Genomic DNA, 27,276 nt, shown 5'->3' with positions numbered 1-27,276 from the left:
TATTTCCAAACCTTATTGGATTTTGAAGTTTATTTGTCGAAAACATGTATTATGGTTTCAACATCTATTTCTAATCCTTTTCATCCGAGCTTAATCCAACTATTTGGAGCTTAAAAAATCTTAAAATTAGATGGTCCAAATAATGTGTTCCAAAATCACTATTTGTAAGACTCAAAATCCTTTTCTTCATATCCACATCTCAAAGTCAGCATGATTAATTGGTTAATTTTTGTGGTGGAACAACTCCATTTTTTTGGTGAATTATTATCTACGAGAGAGGAGCCTAGGATATCATATTGAAACTCATGTCCCTTACTTTCTCTAATGAGTTTTTGAAGTAATAAAATTTAAATAATTTAATACTATGACAATCATACAATCAAGATCTGATAACAACCGAAAGCCGCAATCACATTGTGTGGATGGTTAGCTGCACTCAATAATCTTCATTTTTCATTACATGTCAAATTCGATTTATAATGTGAAACTACCACACAAAAAAAGATAAAAGAAAAAGTAGCCTACGAGATCATTTATCATCGAGGTGGTCCCAATTAATTTTGGCCGTTAAATGTGAAATTAGATTGTTACATTTATTCTATTGACTAAGCTCAATCTTTATATTTTTTTTTCAAATTTTGTTATGGCCCAGGATATTTCGTATGGATGGTTGTAAATAGTTGTCACCTCTTTCTATCAAAGATAAATAATCTCATTTTTTACCACCCAAAAAAAATTAAAAAAGTCATTATTTTCTGTTTTTTAATAAGTGAGCAAATCCATACACAACCCCATCACCAAATATATGCAGCAAACGTGGCAAAAACGTTTGCAGTGAAAAAACCAGTGCTCAACATGAGCAAATCCGCCATTGTTGTTACAGGGTCTAGGGTTTATTCTTCATTTATGAGGTTAATGGCCCGTAACAAACCCATGGTTTCAGGTGACATGGCTTCCTCTGTGTTGCCCTCCTCTACCAGATCTTGTGTTAGGCGGCGTTCTATTACTAGGTGAGTGTTTAATCTCTGGTTCTTGTGGTTCTTCGGTGTTGATACTTGTTGGGTGATTGGATTTTAGGGTTTCGGGAATTGGGGTGCAGTAAATTTCGGTTTTTGAGTGTTTGATGTGTTTGGCCTTATTGCTGTGTTGCCACCTCTCTTTCTCTGTTTCTAGTGCTGTATTGCCATCTCTCTCTCTCTCTCTCTCTGTCTCTTGCTGTACTTTCATCCTCTTTCTCTCTCTATTGCTGTATTGGCATCTCTCTCTGTGAGCGCGCGTGCGTGTGTGTGTTGTGTATTGTGTATTGGGATTTGCAACTGGGGTGGTTTTCTGATCAAAGATTAGAACTTTACATGGCTTTCTATACTTGTCTCCCCACCGCCTCTATATCTCTCTCCTGTTTATGTATTGAGATTTTACGTTTGAGTTCTTCATTCGGAGATTGCAACTGCTGTCCCCCACTCCCCGCTGCTCTCTCTCTCTCTCTCTCTCTCTCTCTCTCTCTCTGTCTCTCTCTCTCGGGGTTTTAGTATTTGGGTTTTCCATTAAAGTCTTAGACCTTTACACTGCCTTTACTCTCTCTCTCTCTTCCCCCTCCCCCCTCCAAAAAAAAAAAAAACCAAAAGAACACCCTGGTTCAGTGTATTGGGGATATATATTTGGGTTCTTCATTCAATGTTTAGAAGTGCTACATGCCTACATTGCTTTTGTATCTCTCTCTATCTATTTGGACTTTACAATGTGGAGTTGTGAATATTAGATTACCGGTGGAGCTTAGCTGTTTTGGATCATTGCCACTGCACAGTGCAATCGCTTCTGCTCGATTGCAATCGATACTCTCCGCTGAGTTTCATAACCAGGGATTGCTTCCTCAAGGTACCAAATTTCTCCTATCAATAGCTAAAGTGCTGAATTATTTGTGTAGGGTTCTTGTGAACCTTGTAGCTTGCGGAACCCGGAATCCCAAACACCGGGATCCCACCCATGATCGTGTACATGATTGACCAAATGCGAAGTAGATGAATACAACTATAAATCGAGTGCAAGAAACAAAGAAAACATAAAAAACACACTACAACAACACACGATTTACGTGGTTCACCCCATAGGCCTACATCCACGGCCTCGGCAACTAGAAATCCACTATCACAATGAAAATTACCGTTTTGGGTTACAAGAGATATACCTCTCTCAAAACATCAGTAAAAAACCATTACTGATCTTCCCTTCTAAACCTGCTCTCCCGATCAAGCAACACCATCGATCAATACCGTTTTTCCCTCTGCAATACCACCTTCTTTCTCTGCAATACCGCCTTCTTTGCCTCTGTAATACCGCTATTGGAAATATAACTTCGAGAGCAACATAGAGATTTCTCTCTCTAAAAGTGGAAGTTAACCAACTCAAAACTCATGGAAATACCTTCTCTAGAAGTGGAAGTTAATCAATCCAAAATTCATGGGAATACCGCCTCTTTCTTGGAGGCCATGTGTCTTTCTCTCTTGGAGACCCATCTCCATATTGGAGATCCATTCCCATACCCCTAAAGGGGTGACCCTCAAAGGATGGGTATTATGTCATCTTTCACTCTCTTATAAAGATATCACTTTCTTGTTTACCAAGAAAATCAATTTTTTATTTTCCATAATACCCTAATCTTTAGAAGAAAATATGGGTATGGTGATTTAGCTATCACCAAACCCAACAATTTGCTTGTATGGGCTTGTATGGTATAGAAAATACTGTGTAAATTAATGAAAAAATAACTGAATGTACTGTAGTGGATAACACTGTTAAGTGTTAACCTGTTTTTTTTTTTAATACGATTATGTGTTAATCTGTTATTATTATCGTTTTCGTTAAAAAATTATGCGTTGTATTGAAAACTGTTATAGGCACTGGACGTTGACAAACTGGAGAAAGGGATATTGGACAATGTGATTTTTTTTTCTTTGAGCATTGGACACAAAAGAAACTTCATGAAACACCATAAAATAAGAAACGAAATGGAGGCCTCCAAGAAATATATAGTAGAGCTATTTTTTACAGAGTATGGGATGCTCATTTAATTTTATATACTGCATACTTTAGTGATATTGATTAATTAATGGAAGAAAATTATTGGGTCATTGGTCAAATTCCATTTGTTTAAGGTTCACATCATTGGCTTGTAGATATGTTAATTTTTAGTTTCTTGATACATTGAACTGGAAAAGAAGCATGCAATGTTGTAGGCTTTATACATAAAATATTTATGATGTTAGTAACATCACTAGGAGGCTTGGGTCACACTTGATTCACTTGAGATGCAAAATCACCCAAATAACATGCAGTGAAACACATGAAAGCCTTGCATGTTCATGTCCAGTCTTTATTATTTCTACGAGCTGAAGTTACTCAATCCTAATTACTGAGAGATGCGACATCAACTGAATTGTCTCACACTTATATTTCTCATGCTATTTTTTCGGTTCCAAAAACTATCATGTCAATCCTTCTAGATGAACGCATAGCAAAAATGTAGAATATATGGTGTTTCCTCACGTGAATATTGGACTTAATCACTAAAGGCTTCTAATTTCTGTGAATAATTTATTGATTCCTGGTCCTAGAGTTTGTATTCTTGGCATGGTTGTGCATGAACCTCTCGGGGGTCGATAAGACATAAGCCAGAGTCCATTGCCCAATCTATCGTTAGGCATAAGCTCTATCTAGCTGCACCCATCAAAATTTTATTGAATGCAAGAATAATTTCTGTTACTGTTAGTTTTCTATAGGAATTTTTGGTTCTAAGGACATTGGGGCAAACCCTTTGGCTATATCAAACTACTCTTTGAATGATTACCCTGTACTTGTCCTAACATCTATCACATTGTATCTATGTTTCTTCCAAATTCACTAATGTAATGAAACTCCTGGTTTCTTCCACCAGATACCACCACTATCTCTTCTTCTTCTAAACCTAAGAAGAGGGCCCCGCTCAAGGATCCCATCCCTCATGCGAAATCATCCAAACTCCATTCGCTGAGTCAACAAATTTCCAAGATACTTATGTGTGAGAGCCAGAAAAAGCTGCATATCCCTAACACCTTATCTTCATGCAGACTAAATCTTACTTTGTTGAGAAATGAGATCTTCCTCATGAAAAAGTATTAAGGCTACTTCCTTTGGAGTTTGGACCTTATGGGTACTGTGAGATGAACTCTTAGGCAAATCAAGAAGCCTGTTGTGCAATATGACCTCGGGAAAACCATATAAAAGTTTGCGAATATCTCCAGGAAAGAAATTGGTAACCCTTGCTTAATCTAGCCCCCATATCCCTGAGGGAAAATGTGTTACTTTGATCTTCCCTTTCCTAGCCGTAATATCATTAATATTTGTTGAACGAATATATTAGGACTTCCTTAATTGTGACTTGTGAGTCTCCCTCTTGAGCTCATGTAAAATCATTGTTATTTTCTTCTTATAAATGTAATGCTGCCTTTAGATCGTATTTCAACTCTCTTCAGTCTTAACAGATCTCAGCTTTCCAAGGAATTTGTGGCACAGCTTTTGTTGGGGACCTTTGTTTGGCATCACCTTTCTAGATGCTGAAACCTAGAACCTACAGTCATGGGCACTTTTTGACAGCTTGTGGGAGGTGGGACAAACACTACCTCTTGCTCAAGATGAGAATTAGATTGATAGCCTTTGGACCCCTTATGGAAGTTCTCTAAGTGATGAAAGTCCACTAGTCAAGGCTCTTTAAAGCTTGACTTATTTAGTTTGAATACCCTCAAGCACTCATAATGATACTACAAATGATTTGAAATTACTGACCAAGTGCCAAGATATGAGAACTACCCTGCATCCTAGCCTCCAAGACCCAAATTTGCATATGATCCTGTTCCTGCCTTTGAACACCAGAGACTTGAAATCTTCCATGAGCTTCTTTTGATAGGGGTATACTTGAGTATGAACATATACAGCTTGAGTTTTTACTTTTTATAATAACACTTTTTTGGGGCTCACAAACATATGGTGATTTAGGTTTCCAATAATCCTAGATTATCTCACATTCGTTGATTAGATGCACCGGGTTAAGCAAAAAGTTTCTCCTTATTTTCTTTCTCCAACCTGTACAGTTGATTGTATCAGTGATCAAACAGGATCACACTTCTCTGGTGCGATCTCTTTTCTGTTTTCCTTCCCTTGAATTCTAACGACCTTGAGAATACCCTTTTCTCCCAGCTCTGGTACATTACCCCACTGTTCGAGCTGATGCTGCAGCATTACTTGAAGGGGCTAGTGTCTAGTGGCTCCTTTTCCTAAATAAGTCTCAAAAGGCTTATCAGAGTGGCAGAATGATCTAAGCCTTTTGCTGCTATCAAACTTAATCACTTTGACTTAATTCGAGGAAGGGAAGCTGTGGAAGGTTCAAGCATGACTTCATTGTTTATTGATATGGAATGGACTATTCCATTTGGATGGGACATAGGGAGTTTGTCTATTCCATTGGCTTCCTCAAATGATGGGTGTCTGGTGGTCTTTAGGAGCCATGGTTTTCCTCATTTCCATTATGATTATGTAAGCGACTTGAACATGAGTTATCGCAAGTGATGAAATTTCCTATCCGATATCGAGGCTTGACAATCCACAACTCTTAGTGCTACTATGACCTTATCTCGGAAACAAGGCATTATCTTGTAGAACCTTCGAGTTTTTTTTTTTGAACTTTTGATTCTTTTTTGCTAAATGATTGTACAAACTGCATCATTGGGAGAAGGATTGTTCTTCTTTTTATTTTTTTTTTAAATCATCATAAGTATAGGGTGCTGTTATTTGAATATTTGGGGCTCAATGATTTCATAACATGTTCTTCAATGAAAAAGCCTTAACAAGTTGTACCTTAGAAGTTTCTTCTTGGAGGACCCTCAAAGATTGGAGAAATGGATTTTAAGGTCATAATGGGAACATATTAAATCAGCTTCTTGGTTCACAATCAAGTCCTATTTTTTTCAAATAAAGTTGACATTTACTGATTTACCAAGTCCTTGAGCTCTAATAGAACTATTGTTAATTTCTGCACTGTGTTTTCCTCAGACTTATATGACTGAATGGTGCTCTATATAACGTTTGAACCAATCAAACTATGGATGGTTATGGCTCCTTCTAAGATAGTTATCTTTTGGGAAAATTTCGTATAGAATCCTAATTCCTCGTATTATTTCATGGTAGACCCCCTTTCCGTTTTTCTTTCAAGCGACATAAGAAAACCTCTAAAGATTTCACCATACCCCCTCATCTCTTGTCTCGGCCTTTTATTGACTTTTGATCATTAAAATTAGCCCCAACAAATCTTTTTATACCATTTCAGCCTAAAAACTTTTGTAATAGGAAATGAAAAAAGAGAGTTAAAAAAGTTTTTGAGATGAAATGATATAAAAAGATTTGTTGAGGCTAATTTTTATGGTCAAAAGTCGATAAAAGACGGAGATAAGAGATGAGGGGGTAAGGTGAAATCCTTTAGGGATTTTCTTATGCCATTTGAAAGAAAAACGGAAAGAGGGTCTACCATGAAATAATATGAGGAATTAGGGTTCTATACGAAATTTTCCCTTATCTTTGTTTAGGTTAGAACCTGGATTGAAAATTGCAGTCACAGTAAATGGATATTGTTTCCAAATATCAGCGGAATAATTAACACGAAATTTATCTATGAGAATGATGAGGTTTCTGGTACATGAGGGACTAACTTTTGGCTTCCCATCCCCTCAATGCTTAACTGGGTTTTCATTCTTCAATTGTAAGTAATAAAATAAATCTTATATGGGGTTTGTTTCCGACTCCATTTTTACGTTTTCTTTCAAGTTTCAAGTGAAATTTCTATCTCTATTTGCATAACTTACATGAAGAAGAAAATGGAAATAATTGGGACATATCTTTTATTCCGGTTTCGGAAAATCATTGCTGACTACCGAACCTAATGGAGGTTCCGAAAAGGTTCTAGCATTTAGTCTTTTGAAACAGCAATTGAAGTATTATAGACACTCTGGATGTGGATGTCTGATGTATGTTTCTCATAGGTGAAGTATCATAGACAGTCTGGATGAAAGCTTAGTGCTTGATTAGTATTTTAGAGATCTTCAGGGTCTCTCTCTCATGTATAGGGAAAAGAGATTGGAAAAAGATTATACAAGTCAACCAGCTTATATGACAGCGTAAGCCACTTTGAAAAGTAGGGATTAGTTCGACCCCAGATTTTACACACATGTAGACCTCAACTAGGCGAACAAATGAATAAAAGAAAAAAAAAGGAAAATATTGAATTTGTATAAAAGAAGGGAAAAGGTGATTTTTTTTTTTTGAGATGTCAACAATACAAAATGAATAAAATATGTTTGTTTAATTGTTTATTCTTCAAATCAAAATGTGCAAAGTTTCAGCCCAAAAGAATCCCTTCATGTATTTTGGGGATCAACTGATATTGTAGTTGGTCTATATGTGTTGTTGTGTGTGCACGCACGTGTTCATGTGTATGTTGTGTGTGTATGCATCTAGCTTTCTATTTTGTGTGCGTGTGTATTATACCCACACACAAATGTATGGCCACAATACACACACAAGCTTTTGCTTTATGTATCATGGCTAATCATGCTTTCATGTTCTTAAACTCCTTTTTATCTATTTGTTCTTTTGTTATCTTTTTGTAGGTATTTCAATGCCTCTTTGACAAGAAATTATCAGCCATGCTTTCATGGTCTTAAAACTCCATTTTATCGATTTCTTCTTTCTTTATCTTTTTGTAGGTATTTCAATGCCTTTATGACAAGAAATTATAAGGAAATACGGAAGGTGGTATTTTCTTTTTTTCTCATACTTTCAAGTAATTTAGTGGATGGTGGAGTTAACTTTGTTACAACTTTAGAGCAACAGGGGAACTGTGCCTTGATTTTGATGAGAAAACTGCATTGGATTTGCTTATTCCTTGTTTTCTCCTATCTCATTCCTTCATAACCAGATTTATTGGAGCCATGTGGATCTGATGTGTATGAGAGAGAGAGAGAGAGAGAGAGAGAGAGAGAGAGAATTGGGTAACAATGAAGAATTATGTGGTGTCAATGTCATATGGAGCCTAGGCATGCTTGTGGTGTGTGTGTGTGTGAGAGAGAGTGGACACTGAAGAATTATGTCAATTTTCAAGTGGATCCTATCCATGCTTGTGGAGAGAGAGAGAATGGTTAAGTATGTCGTTGTGGGAAGAAAAAATTTATGTTTTTATTTTTATTTTTGGTGGTGGGGGTGGGGTAGGACGCACAGAGAGAGAGAGAGCAATATTTCTTAGCCCTCATTCCACCCATATATTTTCAACAGTCTGTGTACACTATACTCCTGCACTCTTATTTTATACCTGAATCCCACTTTAAGGAAAAAGTTTATATTAGGTTAGAATTAAGGTACACCAAAAAAATCTATCATAAAAATATATTTTTTTTAGAGCTTAATTTTTTTTTTTTTACTACCATAATGTTTAAGTTGAGACGATCGATGTAAAGGTCTGGATTTGTAATTTTTGATGAGTAATGAGGTGAGGATTTGTTTATTTTGATAGTGCTGCAGCTCTATCAAACCAAATGGGTAATCAAATCTTTATTCAACCATGTAGAATTGAATTCATCATTTTTTAATGAAGGGAAAAGAGTGAAACAGTTTTTCGTTTTTTCTCTATCTGTGAAATAGAAAGGACTTTTTATTCATCATCTAAAAATATCTAAATTTGATCCCTAAGACCCTGTAGATAGTTTGAACCATATAAGAACAAGAATAAATTTTAGCTAAAATAGAGTGTAGGGGAATCCCGCCTTCTCTCATTTTCCATTAGTTCCACGCTTATATAAACTCTTATCTAAAGTATTTTTGCAGCTTCATTGCTGGCTCATTCAAATAAATAACTTAAAACAATTGGAAATATATATCACGAGAACATTTATTTTTAGTACAAGAAGGTTACAAATATTATTGATGTAAAATCGGGGGATGTATCGTTGAGTAGGCACAATATTCATAATAAAAATTTTCGAATATTGTGACACTTTAATCTATTGAATATCATATTTAATGGTTAATAATGATTATTATCCCTGTATCAAAAATAAATGGTTTTAGTACCATTTTAAAACAGCTCCGTTGCATCAATATTTCTAGAAATGTATAGGACGCCTCTATTGAGTTTCCAATAGAGAACTCCTTTTTGTATACATTTCATTTTTATAATATAGTGTTTCTTATCTTGGAAACACTATTCTTCAATGAAGAATATACTTGACCTTTTAAGAATGTCCCTAAATGTTTTAATCAAAATTTCAAAACATTAATAGATAGTTGTTTGAAAATTGGGATTGGTGGGGCGCATTGTTCACCTATGGATCCGTGTCAAATCATTGGATAGACGATCCGGATTGGGTCTGGATGGATTCGAATTGGTGATTTATTAAAATATTAAAAAAATAAAAAAAATATAAAAATCAAAATAGAGATTTATGTGGTGGGAATTCACAATAAATCTAAAAAAAACTAAATAAGCTTAAAAGAAAAAAAAAAAGGAATGTAGACAGAAATCTCACCATGAATCTTACCATTTTTGAACCGATTTAGTCTTACCTAATTCCCATCGAAATCAACAATACGAACAAGAAATTTCCAGATTTAAAAATACTGGTTTAGCAATTTTGGGATTCACATAGAGGACTGTTACTAGTTGACCAGAGAGGAGGCCTTCACCTTTCTCAATAAATAAAAAGGTTTAAGAGAAAAATAGGAAAAGGAAATAAAAAGGTTTAAGAGAAAAACAGGAAAAGGAAATAAAAAGACTTCTAACATATTATCAGTTTTGTGGTGGAGAATCATTGGAGCTTTGTCCCCTCTAATAATTTCTATGTCATTTTCTTCACTTCCCCAGACCTTACTCCCTCTCTCTCTCTAAACAAATTGAGGTATAAAAAAACCCCTCTCTTTCTCTCTAAAAAATTAAGGTATAAAAAAAAAACCCAACTAAAAAATATGTCTCTCCCTAACATTAAAAAAAAACAAAAAAAAAAATATATCTCCCTCTCTCTCTTAACAAAACTGAGGTATAAAAACAACTCAACTGAAAATAAGACCTCTCTCTCTCTCATCTTTCCTTACGCAAACACTATACTCTCTCTAAACAAATTGAGGTATCAAAACAACTCAACTGTAATAAGACGTCTCTCTCTCATCTTTCCTTAACCCAACACTACTCTCTCTCTCTAAACAAATTGAGGTATCAAAAAGACCCAACTAAAAAAAATCTCTCTCCCTCTCTCTCAATAAAACTGAGTAATCAAAGCAACCCAATTGAAAGTAGTACCTCTCTCTCTCATATATATACAAAACTGAGGTATAAAAATAACTTTTTCTATGTAATTTTGATTTCGATATGATATTATTGTGCTATATGAAACCCTAACTAATTTCGGCTGTTTATTTATGTTTATTTTCACCCTTTCCACCCTCCCTCCCTCTTTCACCAGCAAGCCACTATTCCGACGTATGAAAAATGACCACATAATTATTATTATAGGCGCAGTTTGTATAAAGTCGAGACTCTAAACCATCAAAGTAAAGCACACTTTCAAATAGTGTCGAAAAATGTGGTTTCAACACATAAAATTTTTGTATTAGCCTTAAAATAAATTTTTATTTTTAATTATAAAATGTAAAGCTTAAAAAATATAAAACTAAAAATTTTTGTATTAGCCTTAAAATATATTTTTATCTTTAATTATAAAATTTAAAGCTTAAAAAATATAGAACATCGAGCATATCTATAAAAACTTGAAAATTTTAAAAATTGACGGTCTAAAAATGTGTTACAAGTTGCATTATTTTCAAAACTTGAAATCTATTTTTTTCTAATGTCCATGTATCTTGATATCGAGATGATCAATTTGAAAGTATTTGAACATCAAAAGAGCCTCTTCTAATAAAATTTTTAGGTTGGCTCTAATTTGATTGTTTAGAGCCTAGGCTCTATATAAACTTTTTCATATTATTATTATGTCTTTGTTTTTATAGCCCAGGCTCTCTCTAGAATTTCTGGCAGTTCAAGGAAACAATGGCCTCCATTTTTGCGACCGCATTTCCTGCTATCCTCTGCAATAGAAGAGTACCCATTAGAGTCAATGGGTCATTTCCTCAGAGCCCATCTTTGAATCTTGGAAGTAAGTTATGTACTTCAAAATTTGAACTTTTTTGTTGCTAATTTTATCTTTCTATTCATGTATTGATAAAAATAAGAATGAAAAGATGAGTCTTTTTCATGTTTCCTATGAATGAATATAAGATAGAGTTGCATACTTGTAGAGAGAGATGGAGCTATGTCTTGTTTATTTTGTTGGGTTATTTTTGGGGGAGTTTATTGTTGTTTTTGCTGGAAATTACAGTAGGATAGAATGTTCACCATGTTTTGCTTTGTTGTTTTATGAGCTTGATTTGTTTTCTCACTTTAGAAATTTTGGGGATTTTGTCCACTCAATGTGAGAATCTCTCTCTCTCTCTCTCTCTCTCTGTAGTGTTCAACTTTTTCTCATTTGAATTTGGGTTTGAGCATTTTACTTTATGATTCCATATAAAGAATAAAACTTTTCTCACTCTCATGTTAATTCATTATGAAATTCCTGGCTATTTGTCTATTATTTACTGAATTCAAGCTTTGGTGGCCTAAATAATAAGTCTCTCTCTCTCTAAAAACTTCTGAATTATTCCTTGAACTCTTATCATTTTGAAAATCTGTTTTCGTACTCTCTTTTTAAATTATTACTTTTTGTTTCAGGAATCCAAAGGGGCAGGACTGTAGTTGCAATGGCCGCAGGCGATAAGTCTGATTCTTCATCTTCGAGTATTATAAAATCTGTCCAAAATTCTGTAAGCTTGTTTTCTACTCTTCATTTATGTTTCATTCTAATGTACTCTCTCTCTCTCTCTCTCTCTCGCTCTCTCTCTCTCTCTCCCCCTCTTGAAATGCATGTTTTGTGTACACACTTTTTAAGGTTAAGAATCCTAGGGATCCTCATGTATTTTTGTGTTTTCTTGACATCTTTATTCAATCTATATTCTTGATATCTTTATTCAATAGATAATGCTGAATTGGCCCTTGAATTTCATTTGTTAGTTACCTTTTGGGATTAGTAGATGATTAAATGTGATTGAATTTTTACTGGTTCATGTGACTCTTGTTGAATATGGCCAAGGCAATGGAAGCAGTTTGGGTTGCAAACTTGAGCTTAATTTTCAAATTTCAAAGCCCAAAGCATGCAACAATCGTTCATCAGAAAATTATCAAGGAGTATGTGCACTCTAACTATGAATGCAAATGGACAAATTACCCATCCACTTTTTCATGTTTTCTCCCAAGTTACATGACACAAACAGAGGCAAAAAAGTCAGACTTCATTAGGGACTTGCTAGGGTCCTGATCCCGATTTCCCCAGTTCGAGGAGTGGACTGGGGAAACTTTAATATTAATAATTTGAAATTATGAAAAACCAGGAGACTGGAGAGATTCAGGGGCCTTTCGGCCCGAAATCAACTGGCTCCTGATCTGGTCTAACTCGGGAGAGCCTCGAGTGAAGCTAGCAACTTTTTAAACACTGAACACAAATAACATGAAATTGAAAGGGAACGATCTCACTAAAGAACGACACCACTCCCAATCAAAAGCTGAAGAGGTATGCATGAGCAATGTCTGAAGAGCTCACCTAAATGGTGGTAGTAGCCCTTTCTGAATTTACATTAAGCGCTTGCTTTACACAGCAGGTTAGAGAGTGAAATTGTAAATAAATCAAGTAGCTACGATGAGTGTTAGAGTCCTTGTATTGGAGTATTCTTGCAAGGGCATCAGTAGCCACCTCTGAAAGAGACAGAAGAAAAGTTCCATTCAATAACTTATTTGACTTTCTTTCCTAGTGATTTTTTCATTGAAGAGAGGGAGGGAGGGAGAGAGAGAGAGAGAGAGAGAGAGAGAGAGAGAGAGAGAGAGAGACTGCACAGTACTGCTCTAAACCTCATCCATGCTTCCATCAAAGAGAGCTGCCTTGGTAGTAAGGGGTAGCGAAGGAGGTAGAGACACTTCCCAACTTAGAGAATGAAAAGATGACAAAATTGGACTTTAAAAAAAGGGTGAGGTTTGTATAAGGTCTCAACCTTAAACAATCACGGTAAGGTGCACCCCAAAATCTCGTTAAAAGATGTATTTTTGGTGCCAAAATTGTCATCATGGCCTAAGAGTCTATTTTCCACCTCTATTATGAAATTGAAAGGTCCAAAAATGGTGCAAATCTAGCAGATCTATGAACACTTGAAAATCTTAAAAATGGATGGTCCAGATAATGTGGTACAAAATACACTATTTCTTAGACTCAATTCATTTTTTCTTTCATATCCATATGGAGGTCAAGATGATCGATTGGAGAATTTTCTAGTGACGAAACAACATTCTTCAATGGGTTTTTGAGGTGCACCTTACTTCTACAGTATAAGGTTGACACCTTATATAAACTTTTTCCTTAAAAAAAAGGTCACTTTAAAGGGTAGTTTGCTCATTTAGAAAAATGAACAGTTTGGTAAATAAAAGATTGGATGCTTTTGTGAACTATGGTGTGGGACAAAAATATGGAGAAACCCATGAAAGCCCAACAACTCCTAACCTACAAATTTCTTGCATTTATATTCGAAAGCTTAGTGTGCTACATTTATATCTGAACTTCATATCTAGTTAGATTAGCTTTAGGAATTACTAGATGATTGCATGCAACTCTTGCTTAACTGGTTTATATAACTATAATTTGATTTTAGTCTTGAGCCTAATATAAACACTTTTAAATATTAATACAACAGGTGGGGTTCCCGTACAAACCAATGCTAATCTAGTGGTAAAAGGAAAAAAAGAAAGAAAATAAAAGAAAAGAAAGAAAGAAAATAAAAGAAAAGAAAGAAAACAAATTTGATATGGTATGCTTCATTTGTAGCTGTTGATTTTTTCTGGAAGAGAAAAAACTGAGTATTAGTATGTTTGTTTATGTTACTTTTGAAACAGTGGAACAGGTTTGAAGACCGACTTGCCATCATCGGTTTCGGATTTGCTGGTGTGATTGCAGTATGGGCATCCAGTAATATTATTCGGGTAATAACTTCTTTGCATACAAAAAATGCATGTCTGTTTATGTGCTAGAGAGAGAGAGAGAGAGAGAGAGAGAGAGAGAGAGGATGGGAGGGTGAGAGGGGGTTTCAGATTAAAATTTCAATGGGGATTAATCTCTCTTACTCTCTCTTTGAGGGGGTGGGGGATAGAGTGAAGTTTCAGATTAGAATGTTAATGAGGATGTGATCTCTCTCTCTCTCTCTCTCTCTCTCTCTCCTCTCTCTTGGGGGGAATGTTTAGATTAAAAATGTTAATGGGAATATGATCTCTCTTTTTGTGTGTGTGTGCAATTCACAAATTAGTTTGTCGTTTGGTTATTTTGGCTTACTTATTATCTAAGACTGTGGTTTAAGTCCTAATTTCAGGGGTTGTCCATTTTCAGATAATTGACAGCCTTCCTTTGATTCCTAGTGCATTAGAATTTATTGGGATTTTATTTTCTTGGGTAAGTAGCTTATTCTCAAACCCATCTTTTGCAGTAAAAACTTGGGCATGCTTATTGCTTTCAGTTTTTATTTCTCTCTTAGCTGAATTCATACTTACGTTTGCATTTTGTCTCTCCTTTTCCTTTTCCCTCTCTCTGCAGTGGTTCATATACCGCTATCTTCTATTAAAGCCTGACCGGTAAGAAGTGTCTGCTATATATCATCTTGAAGACCTCTCTTACTTGTGTGTTATGCTCTCTAAACATTAACTAATTTTGTTTTAATTTATCGATTTCATGGCGAACTTATTGGAAACTGTTATCAAATCATATTTGATGAGATCCCTAGCTTGTATAATCCGAGGTATAGCATGCCTCATCACCATAAGCTTAGCAAGAATAAAACTGGAGTGCTAATAAACTTACTCCCTCTGACAAAAGAGCTAGTCAGGAGGATTCTTCTGATTTGAAAATTTGAAATTTACTTTAGAATCTTGGGATGAGTATTTCCCATAAAAAGGATTTTCTGTTTCTAAACACTTAGATATGACTGTTTTAGTTTTGATTTCTCAGATCTAGTATGCACAGAATCTTGCACAGAATTTCATATCTAATTTCCTTTCATGTGCCCATCTGACCCTGTAATTAGGGTACTGTTTGTATACTCATTCATTACTCTATATACAAGTTATTTTCTCTAAAAAAAAACACAGATATGACCATCCATTAGGATGGTCTCAGTCTTAAGACTTTTTCCTTTCAGGCACATATAGAATGCGTAAAAACATCTCTTTTTTTTTAGTTATCTTTTGAGGTTAGTCACTAGGTAGAGGACGTTACATCTCTGAAAATCCGGGTTCCTTAACACTCCTAGATAGGGGTATACCTGAGGGACTGAATGACTGATAAGTCTCCTTCAGGAGCATATAATCTTTTGGCCTAAAACTATAGTTAGAACTTGAGAGCATTTGTTACACACACTCTCTCTTTTCCCCCCTCCCCCCACACAAACACAAAAAAAAAGGTCTGTTAGTCTATTGATTCTTCCATAGGAGATATCAGATTCCACTATGCGCTCACTAGTGCATGATCTGGATGAACGGTTGTGGCCCTGTATTCTTTGCTCTTATGTCAAGTACTTGGAGATTATACGTATGGATTTTCATTAGTAATTATCCTTATGTAGTTTCATTCTTACTCTTGGACAAACACTTGATCTTGGTCTTGGATTAATATGGGTTTTCAAGAGGAAGCTAAATGTTTTCTGTGTATTACTTTAATGTTCATAAGATATTATGTATGTTCATATGTATGTTTGTACTCATACGGGGAGACCCTTTATACTCTCATAACACTTATTGTCCTTAAGCAGGGAAGCTAAGATGTTATGCATTGCATGCATGTATACATATGTATGTATATATGTAGTTTTAGGGACTTATTCTTTGCTGTGTGTTTGAAGATACTGATAAAGATTTTCTGCCTTTGCTTATTGCCAACAAATTGAACCCTATTAGTCTATTGTTTCAATTATACTTCCATGTTGGTGATAGTCGTCATGAATCTAGTTGGTTTCTTTCTCATATGAGATTAAGAAGGTTAAATCATTATATTCGTGTGTTGTTTCAGTGAAGAGCTGTTGACGAAGATCAAAGATTCAATCTCTGAAGTTGTTGGCGAGTAACTTCAGTTTCAGTTGATTCTGATAATTGTGTCTTAATGTATGTGTTTTCCCTGTCAATTGTGTGTGTGTGTGTGTGTGTGTGTGTGTGAGAGAGAGAGAGAGAGAGAGAGTTGATTTGCAACAGCAACTGGCATTTGTATGCAATTCAACATATGAAGTTCAGGTTTTGACTATTTATAGTTACATGACCATCCATGCTCTGAGATGGTTGATGCACTGTTTGGTCAGAGAGAGAGAGAGAGAGAGAGAGCGAGCTAATAAAACGCATATACCTATCTAATGAAAGGAAACCACCACAACAGCAGAGGGAAATTTACAAAAAAAAAAAGAAAACATGATTTGTTTTTGTGAGGGACGAAATTCAGTGGGGAATAACTGACCCTACCCGTTTTTTAAATGGTTGGATTTTTAAAATTGTCAATGAGATTGGAGAGCACGATGTGCGACTAAGGTGTTATTGTACAATGTTCTATAATATTTCATTTAGTAAAGTAAGATAAAAAGCATAACAAGAAGGAACTGAGTGAGAGAGCATAGCATACTATTCTTTGCCATCTTAAGGAACAAGAGTTTAGAGAGGGAAAGAAAGCATTAGGCCAACGTAGAAAAGGGCAAGGATGATTCAGAAATGGGTTGCATTCTAATTACGGAGAATCTTTGCTTAGAGAGAGAGAGAGAGTAGCATTCCACTTATTGGGCGTGTAAATAGGAGAGAGAGAGAGAAACATGTTCCCATGGGCATCTAAAGAGTGTGTTTTGTGTGTGAGAGAGAGTATGGGTATCTAGAGAGAGAGTGCATGGGCACATAGAGAGAGAGAGGCAAGATGTTTATTGGGCATCTAAAGAGAACAGAAGTAAAAAGTATTGAGAGAGAGAGAGAGAGAGAGAGATCTGTTCATTTAGAAAGGAGACTTGAGAGAGAGAGAGAGAGAGAGAGAGAGAGAGAGAGAGACCTGTTCCTTTACAAAGGAGAATTGGAGCATGAGAGAGGGAGTGAGTAGTATTGTGCTTCTTGGGAATCCAACAGGAGAACAAGGATAAAAGTTTCGCCATAAAAAGATACAATTCTCCTTTGTAAAATGAATAAAAAGCTCTCTCTATATCTCTCTCTAAACAATGGTCCCTTCTGATCTTATTTTAAATAAGCAAAATCCTTGTCTTAATGATTTTAAATTACATTGTTTTGTTCCATTATGTAGCCAAAAAAACAAAGCATAGCAGAGACAGAGACAGAGTTTTTGCCAACTTTTTTTAAATTTGATGAGTGGCATTTCAGAAATGTAATCATGCATTTAGGGGCCGTTTCTTGATTCCCCCCTATATTTAAGGCAGAAACATCTCCTGTGCCTCCTGTAAACAAGCAGTGTCTGAATTTTCCCTCCATTGAAACTATACCTCTCTCCCTCTCTCTCATATTTAAAGGAGAGACATCTGCTATGCCTCCTATAAACAAGCAGCGTCTTAATCCTCCCTCCACTGAAACCATATTCTCTCTCTCTCTCTCTCTCTCTCTCTCTCTTTCTCTCTGTCTCTCTCTCCCCCTATAAATCTCTCTATCCACTGAAACTATAGCCCCTAAATCTCTCTCTCTTTCTCTCTCTCTCTCTCTCCTATAAATCTGTCTGAATTCATAGTCTTTATCCATTGAAACTATAGCTTCTGTCTGTCTCTAAAAATCTCTCCTCTCTCTCTCTCGAATCCCTATGATTCGTATTTTTATCCACTGACTACTCTCTCTCTTACGCTTTTGTTCATATGCCGCTCTCTTTCTCTGTCTGGCAACTCCTTTAAATGAAGAGTAAAAAGACCATATGTGAGGCTTCTCAAAAGCATAAAAAATGGCTTCAAGTTTCAGTCCTCTGGAACTCAAGCAACCTTTTCACGCTTCTCTCCTTCTTTGTAAGTACCCAAAAGCACTTATCCACAAAACCCAACATTTTCCTTGTCTTATGCATGCTTCATCTAGAGTATTAACAGGCAACTCTTCTATGTTTTCTCTCTCTAGAATTTATGCAAAAACTTTGTCTGGAAATCTTTCCATTGATAGTGATGAATGCAAAACCAAACTCGATTTTAAAGCTCAGACAAATAAATACTTGAGAGAGAAAAACTTGGGTTTTGCAGATGATAACACAGGCAGTAAGAACATTGGGGAGAACAAGAGAGAGAAAAGCTTGAGATTTTCTGAGTTGGGTATTGCAGAGAAGAATATAAGCAATGAGAACTCTAGCAAGCATGGGAAGCAAGGAGGGAAAAACTTGGAGTTTGCTGAATTGGGTTTTGCAGAGAAGAGCATACACAGAGATAACTCCAAAGATAATAAGAGAGATAAGACTTTGGGGTTGTCTACTTTGGGTTTTAGAGAGGGAAAAACAAGGGATAAGAAATCCTTGAAAAATGAGGATGGTTCAGTACATTTGAGAGCTAGATTTGATACAATCAACAAGAATTCAAAGAAAAAACAGAGAGAGAAAAACTTGGGGCTTTCTGAATTGGGTTTCTCAGAGCAGGCTAAGGGAGGCGAGAGCACTAAGAAAAGTAAGAGAGAGATAACCTTGCAATTGTCTAGTTCCAGTAGTAGAGAGAGAAAGACAGGAGCTAAAAAATCTGAGAGAGACAAAGATGGTTCAGTGGAATTTAGAGTTGGGTTGGATATGTGTTCTAAGAAAGGGAATGTCTTGAGAGCTCTATCGCTTTATGATTCGGCCTTGAAAGAAGGTGCAGAGTTGAAGCAGTATCACTATAATGTGCTTCTCTATCTATGCTCATCTGCTGCAATGGGTTTGGTTACTCCTGCGAAGAGTGGGAGTAATAAGGCTCAGGATAAATTGCTTCCTAGTTCTTTGATTTTAGGTGATTCTTCTCTAGATATGGATAAGAATGGAGCTGTTTCTCTCTCCAAATTTGACAATTCAGACATAAATTCTCAGTTTTCTAGTCAGTTCCCTATAGAATCTGATATTAGTGATACAGAGGATTTTGAGGGTTTTCATAAATCAGAATCAAGTTCTCAGTTTTTAGGTAGTTTCTCCAAAGATTTGGATTCAAACTCACAATCTTCAAATGGGTTTTCTGAAAAAATGGGTAGAAATGAGTCTGAGAAAATGAAAGAGAATTTGGAGGAAGAAGGTATACGTGTTCCTGATGAAGTGAAAAGGTATGCTCTCTCTAGAGGACTCGAGATATTCGATAAGATGAAGTTAGAGAAAGTCCCTTTGAGTGAAGCTGCTTTAACTGCAGTGGCTCGAATGGCTATGTCTGTTAACAATGGGGATTTGGCATTTGAAATGGTGAAGAAAATGAAGGAATTGGCTATAACCCCAAGGTTAAGATCCTATGGCCCTGCACTCTTCACATTTTGCAAGAATAGGGAAATTGATAAAGCATTCGAGGTCGAAACCCACATGTTGGATTGTGTGGTATTCCCTGAAGAGCCAGAATTAGAGGCACTTCTAAAGCTGAGTGTCTTAGAAGGTAGAGGAGAGAAGGTATACTATATTTTACATAAACTTAGAACTAGTGTGAGACAGGTCTCTTCATCTGTAGCAGAGCTCATTGAACAATGGTTTAAGGGGAGAGCAGCTTCAAGGGTAGGAAAGAGACAGTGGAATAGAGAGAGAATAGTTCAGGCTATGGTTAATGGTGGAGGAGGTTGGCATGGTCAAGGTTGGTTAGGTACGGGCAAATGGAAAGCTGAGAGAACAAGTGTTCGGCATGATGGTGTTTGTGGATCTTGCGGACACAAGTTGGTGACAATTGATATTGATCCAATTGAGACAGAGAACTTTGCTAAATCGGTTGCATCCATAGCTGCAAATAGAGAGAGGAATTCGAGTTTCCAAAATTTCCAGGTATAAATCATGATCATATGTTTGATATCGCAAGATTTTGTGCATGAAAGAGTGGACTCCATTTCTAAGGATGATCTAAGTTTGTAATACTCCCATAAATTAATTTACTTCGGTATACATGAGTTTGAAATATGGCAATTCTCATGCAAATATAAAATATAGCTATATTGTATTCTATCAACACTAGCTTCTTGTATGTGCTTGTGTGTAAAACAATTGAGCCCTAGAAGTTCCAAAGTGAACTATGTAGATTGCTATTGATTAGAAGAAATTGAATAAAAAAGAATGCCTGTTAATTTTTCCATGATAATTGCAATTTCTCATTTGGATGTTCATCCAACATCATACAATAAACATTTTACTGAAGTCTTTATTTCTTCGACAATAAAGGACATTATTGTTCTAACGATTGTGTTTATGTACTAAAAGAGTAACTTGTGAAGTATGTGTGCTACATCCAATTGCGGAGGGTGTACCATAATCCGATGGAGTTCTGCATATGGTATTCAAAAGAGGTATCCTCCATCTGTTCCTGGTGATGGACAGTGGAGAATGGAGATTAGCTACAATGGCATCCTGCAAGATAATTAATGCTTTTTGAAAGATGTCCTTGCGGGACATTCGCTCAGGCATGATTAATCTCCACCGTCTCTCATTGGAAGCTAGCAGTGGATACCCCTTTATAATAGGGCATATCATACCTTATTCGAGTATGGTATACTCCCCCACAAAATAAAGTTATGTCACTTGACAAAGTCTAACTCCATTCACTTGTATAATGCTGCACTATAAATTTTGGCATATAACCCATTGCAACTTTCTTTTATTTTTTATAATATAGAACCCATTTTCACTTCTTTCTTTATATGCGAGGCTTAAGTTTTGATACCTGTGTTGATGAAATTATTTATGCTGTCTGGTCATATTCGATGGAAAGCTCAAGGCATGTAATTCTTAGACTTAGGTCTCTTTCAATTTTGTACCCTCCATTTAGGTTTCAGAGCATTTTTCTCTCTTGGATTTTCATGTCTTATCTAGCTTATCTTTTCCATTTTCATTACTTTGATTAAGTAAGACTTATATGGCTAACCTACCCAAGATCAGGGAGTATTTCCCTTTGAAACTTAAAAAGCAATCAAACTGCGTATGCATGCATGTTGTGTGTGTTTTTGTGTGTGCGTGTGTGTATGTGTGTGTGTGAGAGAGAGAGAGAGAGAGAGTATGAGCGAGAAAGAGAGTCTTGTGAATTGTTATTGTTGTATGCTTAATAAGGTAGAGTTGTTTTGGTAGTACAGAAATGGCTGGACTACTATGGACCATTTGAAGCCGTCGTGGATGCTGCTAATGTGGGCCTTATGAACCAAAAACGCTTCTTGGTGTCCAAGGCAAGTTATTGGGCCTCTCCCAGGCCTAAAAGGTTTCAGCTTATTATACCTATCTACACAAAAAAATTTAACCCCAAATTGATTTTGAGTTTTCTTTCGAGTAATTCACCATTTCTTGTCAAATACATAGGTCAATGCTGTTGTTAATGGCATTAGACAGAAGCTCCCATCAAAGAAATGGCCGCTGATCATTGTGCACCATAGGCGTATACAAGGAGGGAAGGCAGATGAGCCAGCTGATAGAAAAGTGATAGAAAAATGGAAAAATGCTGATGCACTTTATGCCACCCCGACTGGTTCAAATGATGATTGGTAAGCCAATGCAGTTTTTCCATGAAGACAATATGTCATGCTAAGCTTGTGTATAGTATATGGTAAACAACAGAGGGAATTGCCATCAATTCTCCACGATGAATGGTGAAATGATCGTAGTTCCCGATTCCAGACATTCATCCTAGTACAAATTAATCTCCTCCTGCATTGTTGAGAACAGAAACTAGACCCTATTACTGTATCGTATATCATACAAAGGCCGTGTACAGTATAATATCCCTTTTTTTAACAAGTTTACTCACATGTTTCGACAAAATGCATAACAAAAATGTCCAGAAAAGAAATTTTCAGTCTGTAGAAAAAGTATCGTAGAAAACAAAATATTTTAAAAATAATGTCATTACAATTTTTAGACATGTATATCCTTCTCATATGGTGAAAAGAACAAAAACAAATCCAAATACCGAATTACGAATATAGATATAAACTACGTATCCATGTTTATGTGTGTATGTTTTGATAAGTATGATGCTTTGGGATATCTGTAACTTAATTGTCATGCAATAAGACCATTTATCTTTTGTATAATGAGGTCACAGTCATTTGTGAATGTTAGATTTGAAATCAAAAGTCTGAGAGTAGATGGTCTTATAATATACAATCCCAAGAAGTATATACTGGTTACTTGTTTCATGTTTTTGTACAGTTAAATAAAGCCATTATAGGTATTGACCTATGCTTCAGGTACTGGTTGTATGCAGCTATCAAGTACAAGTGCTTGATTGTGACCAACGATGAGATGCGGGATCACATATTTCAATTGTTGGGGAATGATTTCTTCCCCAAATGGAAAGAAAGACATCAGGTGGATTATTAGTCATTTAGTCAATAAATATTTTATTTTTTAGTTTTATTCATTAATGATTATTCAGCAATTGGAATCCTATATCTAACTTTCTTTTTTTTTCCCTAAAAAAAGTTGATTGTATATTATACCGTAAATAGTTAGAGGAAACAAATCTTGAACTATACAAAATTGGCCACCAGACCAAAACAGAACATGTACAACATGCTTCACCAAAGGCTCCTAAACAGGACTGAAATCTAGTTACATGGATACCGATGGTACCTGCTTCATTCTTTGTTACTGTATTCGCAACAGAGTTTGACTCTTCAAACATGCTCGAAAGTCATCTGTACGGAATTGCATATATCAAATGCTTCATCAAAAACTTGTTGGGGATACCAGGGGCAAAGGCCCACCAAATGAAATTAATGGAGTCACTTTCTTCTACAAAGGCAGAACCCCAATAATGGTCGAACAACATAAGGCCTTCCAGCTGCAGCTTGGCCTCAGCCACGCAAATGGACCCTGACAGGGATAGAGCTTTGTGGATTCGTGAGACCTAAGGTACCACCCATGCTCGCTGGCCCCAGGTACCAAGGGAACACCCATCAGAATTCAACTCAATGACCCTGGGGTCGGAGGTGACCGCTGATGTGATCAAGGGATCGCTATAGGCCAAGCTTTAGCATATGACTCCAGTTTCAAAAGAAATTTGAGGTCACCTAGCCAGGGAATTGTTTGCTGAATTTCGCGAATCACAATATTTTTCGGCAAGTTTTTGTCTTGGGTTGTAAATTTGCTTGAAATCATTTGGAAGGATACAGATATTTCAACTGGAGCTATTGGCTTTTAAGTTGGGGATACTATGCCTGAGCTTTTTTCTTTAATGGCTATTGCAGGTTAAGCTGAGAATTAGTTTATTTTCTTAACATTTTTATCCGGCTACTAACTCTGAAATTCGTTTGCTGCTTGTGAAGGTCCATTTCACTTTCCAAGCCAGTGGCCCTGTGTTTCAAATGCCCCCACCTTGCTCTGTGGTCATTCAGGTCTGCAATTCCTTCAACATCCACTCACAGAAGTCGGAGGGTTTTTTTAGGAGTGCTTTTCATTACACTCACTCTAGTAGTAGATTTGTTGATGAGTACTTTTGTTATGGAGAATTGTTTGGTGCGTCCAAGCATGCACTTGTTACTATGCGGGCTTGGATATCTACAACATCCACCAAAGAAAGTGTAGATCCACACCATAAATAATAGTCATCCAAAGAAAAAGTAAAATCAGTCGTTTAAATATTTCCTCCAAAAAATATCATTTCTAGTTTTTAAAGTTTATTTATTTTTACATATTAATAGTCTACATGTTAAAGATTATATATTTCCTAAAAATTAGGATTAAATTCTATTTCAAAAAATAAATTACCAAGGGTCCTGCATTTCTACATGCGAGTTCATGGACTCATAGAAACCGTGTCCTTTAGTTATTGATATGCCTCTCTCTCTCTCTCTCTCTCACACACACACACAACACATAAACACAGACATGCACACGTGCAGACAAACACACAGAATGAGAGGTTTTGAAGTGTCTTCTGTTAATGATATGTTTCTCTCTCTCTCTCTCTCTCTCCAATAGAAAATGAAAACTATTTTGAAGTTTAAGGTGTTAATGAGATGCTACTCTCTCTCTCCCTCACTCACATACACACAAAATACACAGATCTTGGATTGTACTCTCTCTGTTAATGATACGCTTCTGTCCGTCTGTCTCTCCAGCTCTTGGATGCACATGTATGCACATGTTTTTCTTGCAATATATGGACAGAGAGACACAGAGTTAATTATCTTGAAGGAATATTCTCATGCTTTTCCTTTTCTCATCTCTTTGAACTGCAGGAGTCAGAGGACGGAAATTGGCACATCCCGTTCGCTAGGGAACATGATACAGAGAGAGATCAAAGCTGGTTATGCATAACACGCTCTATGAAAGATACATCCACAAAACCACAAGGTAATAAAACCACACCAATGAATTTCTCCAATTTCCTCTAGGAACAAACCTGAGTTTTATTTTTAAATTTGACATCAGATTCAACGCCCAACTTATTTTTAGGGATGAATAATTTGATATACCATGTATTTCATGAAACAAATTAGAGAAACACACTCGTCTCAAAGGCAAGGATAAAATTTGTTTCTTTCTTGAGAATGGGAAAGGAGTCATGAGAGAAAGTTATACCCATGTGCAGTCTAATATAAAGGATAAGAATAATATCCACATGGACGCTTGAAAGATGCGCAAGCATGCTTTCAATAGTTTACATTGAATTTGGATCGATCTGAAAGCCATAAATTGATTTGGTTTATTATTTTTGATCGTTTTACACATTTTATTGACATGGAAATGGGTGTATATGCATCTTTATAATGCACCAAAAAAACAAAATTCCAATAAAAAATTGACCAAAATACTCTTGAAACAGTTAAGGGTCAATTTTTTAGTAGAATTATTTTTTTTCATTTTTACTGGGAATACGCTTCTTAGATGCATGGATGTCCTAATTTTCATGAAAATAAAATTTAGTGAAAATAAAAAACAAAATTAACTGTGCACCCTTCAAGCATTAACATGATGCGGATGTTTAACTATTTAGAAAGGAAAGGCTAGTTTCCGATCCTTTTTCACGGGAAAGGAGCGACGGGAGAATCTTATAACAACAGGCCGAGATAATGAGAGAGAGAGAGAGGGGTAGCTTTGATCAGAAAACCCAGTCGTAAACTCAAGCGCGCACAGAGAGAGAGAGAGAGAGAGAGGATTCACTGTTGGCTGATGATTGATGCTACTGGTTCAGATAATGAAGCTTGCTCCCAGTATAAGGTTTCAACCGGCGGTGTAAGCACTCACACCCACTCTGAATCCAAACCAGACAAAAGAGCATACACAAAAACAATGGCCAGCTTATCTTCTTCGGCTAAGATATCCTCGAATTATCTGAAAATTTTATCTGAGATTGAGGCCGCCGAGAAGCTCGGAGATTGCATTATTGATTTCCAGATATGATGAAATCCTATTTAATCATAGAATTACACATCTGATGTAAGATACAAAGGCCTGCTCAAATTGGGCTTTGTAAGTTAATTTATATGAAGTCCCCAAATTTCTTGATTTTCTGTCATGTGTGTTTTCACTTTGTTAGACTGGTTATGGTACGTCTAGCTCTCATTGTTTGCAAAATCGGGTGGTTCAAATCGGATATGGTAAGTGATCGGTGCCGGTTTTGACCGGTTGTGGTAATCCAGTCAGATATTTTTAAAAAAAAAATAAAAAAATTATATAAAATCTCAAAAAATAAAGGACTTGTTTCTAATGTGTTTTGAAATTTTTTCATCATTTTGGCAAATATTGTAGAGTACAAAAATACACTTGGGCATAAATCAATTTTTTTAAATCTATTTTTTTTCACTAATTTTCAACTTTATTTGGATATGTTTTGTTCAATCATACTTAAAAAATATTTTTCGTATTTTTTATTTTATTTCATTTTTTTGACCAGCCAAGACTTGTCCGGTTAAGTTAGTTGAACCGGCCCTTGGCCAGTTTCCGAGGGCGGTTCGATTTTTTTTTAACACTGCTCTCTCTCTCTCTCTCTCGTTAAGTATCAAATGCAATTTGTTTAGGTTGAAACACTGCTCTCTCTCTCTCTCTCTTTAACTGTCAAATGCAATTTGTTTATGTTGAAGCCAAAATACAATAAAGAGTACTCATGTTTTGATTCTATTTGCTCTTATATACAAAATAAATCACCTCAAAAATTGAAAATCAAAAGATTCATGTGTTCTCGTGTTCATGTATAAGTAGTAGACCTCGATGTGGTTATAGGAACTGATGCCTCAACATAGTATCCTATACTCCATTCCAACCCAACTATTACGAAGAAAAACAAGGAGAAGAAAATCAAAGTTATGTTTTCAAAAATTCTCAAATCCAATCATCTCGAACTTGAAGTTTTGAAAATAGTGCAAAATGTAATACATTATCTGGACCGTCAATTTTCAAGATATTCAAATATGCGTCACGCAATGCATTATCTAGACCGTAGATATTCAAATATTCATAAATCTGCTTGATCTACACACTATTTATAAAATTCAAATTTTATAACTAAAAATGAAAATAAATTTTCAGACAATCATAAATATTTTCAATATTAAAACGACATCATTAGTGCGTTACTTTGATTGTTTACGTACTCAGCCTTACACAAACCACACCTTTTATATATCCTTGCCTCAAGCCTCATTGGAATGTAGTAGGAATGTGTGGGATGCAATAGACAAGGCGATCATCATCACCTTGACAATCAAAGATGTAGGGAAAAAAAATAGATTGCAAAAACTAAATATAATTTATTCTGCAATATCTTTTTTAAAGTTTTTATTGGTTTGTGTGATTTGCACTATTTTTTGAACTTCAGATTCCACAATTAAGGTTGAAAACGGATTTACGGGCTACACCAAGGTTTCACAACCCCAGATCTAGTTTTCCTGGGAGATTTTTGAGATGCGGTTTTACCAAATTTCATGCGACCTTACCAAAACCCATATTTATCTAATTC

The 27,276-nt window shown here is 35.9% G+C and overlaps 3 protein-coding genes across 10 annotated transcripts; all 3 read left to right on the top strand.

Annotated features, from left to right (window-relative positions):
* The first annotated feature begins 836 nt into the window (after positions 1–836).
* Positions 837–7,962, top strand: LOC18426631 (uncharacterized). The gene is made up of 3 exons (XM_011622256.3): positions 837–1,010; positions 1,760–1,875; positions 7,692–7,962. The coding sequence occupies exons 1-3, from the start codon at positions 856–858 to the stop codon at positions 7,709–7,711; spliced, it is 291 nt and encodes a 96-aa protein (XP_011620558.1). The 5' UTR covers positions 837–855; the 3' UTR covers positions 7,712–7,962.
* A 2,991-nt stretch (positions 7,963–10,953) lies between these two features.
* LOC105421942 (CURVATURE THYLAKOID protein) lies at positions 10,954–16,481 on the top strand. Of its 2 annotated transcripts, none has more exons than XM_088866635.1 (6): positions 10,954–11,222; positions 11,834–11,925; positions 14,096–14,182; positions 14,583–14,645; positions 14,787–14,824; positions 16,254–16,481. In XM_088866635.1, exons 1-6 carry the CDS (start codon positions 11,117–11,119, stop codon positions 16,306–16,308), a joined length of 441 nt encoding a protein of 146 aa, XP_088722761.1. In that variant the 5' UTR covers positions 10,954–11,116; the 3' UTR covers positions 16,309–16,481. The 2 variants fall into 2 exon arrangements, with proteins under 2 accessions (XP_088722761.1, XP_088722762.1); XM_088866636.1 differs by having other exon boundaries at positions 10,955–11,222; positions 14,787–14,869.
* A 1,052-nt stretch (positions 16,482–17,533) lies between these two features.
* Positions 17,534–25,831, top strand: LOC18426630 (proteinaceous RNase P 1, chloroplastic/mitochondrial). 7 transcript variants are annotated; one of them, XR_016055529.1, is made up of 8 exons: positions 17,634–18,207; positions 18,433–20,159; positions 21,455–21,544; positions 21,675–21,856; positions 22,579–22,682; positions 23,642–23,710; positions 24,557–24,671; positions 25,513–25,831. XR_016055529.1 is itself a non-coding variant. In XM_020662667.2 (8 exons), the coding sequence occupies exons 1-8, from the start codon at positions 18,147–18,149 to the stop codon at positions 25,719–25,721; spliced, it is 2,574 nt and encodes an 857-aa protein (XP_020518326.1). In that variant the 5' UTR covers positions 17,634–18,146; the 3' UTR covers positions 25,722–25,831. The 7 variants fall into 7 exon arrangements, 3 of the variants coding, with proteins under 3 accessions (XP_020518325.1, XP_088722759.1, XP_020518326.1); XR_016055530.1 differs by having other exon boundaries at positions 22,543–22,682; XM_020662667.2 differs by having other exon boundaries at positions 22,562–22,682.
* Positions 25,832–27,276: the final 1,445 nt, after the last annotated feature.

Source organism: Amborella trichopoda, chromosome 5 (genome assembly GCF_054954075.1).
Source record: "Amborella trichopoda isolate Santa Cruz 75 chromosome 5, AtrichopodaSantaCruz75HAP2 v2.0, whole genome shotgun sequence".
In the NCBI taxonomy this organism is placed as follows: Eukaryota; Viridiplantae; Streptophyta; class Magnoliopsida; order Amborellales; family Amborellaceae; genus Amborella; species Amborella trichopoda.
Note: the sequence above shows the minus strand (reverse complement) of the source record. Positions and strands in the feature narration are given on the sequence as shown.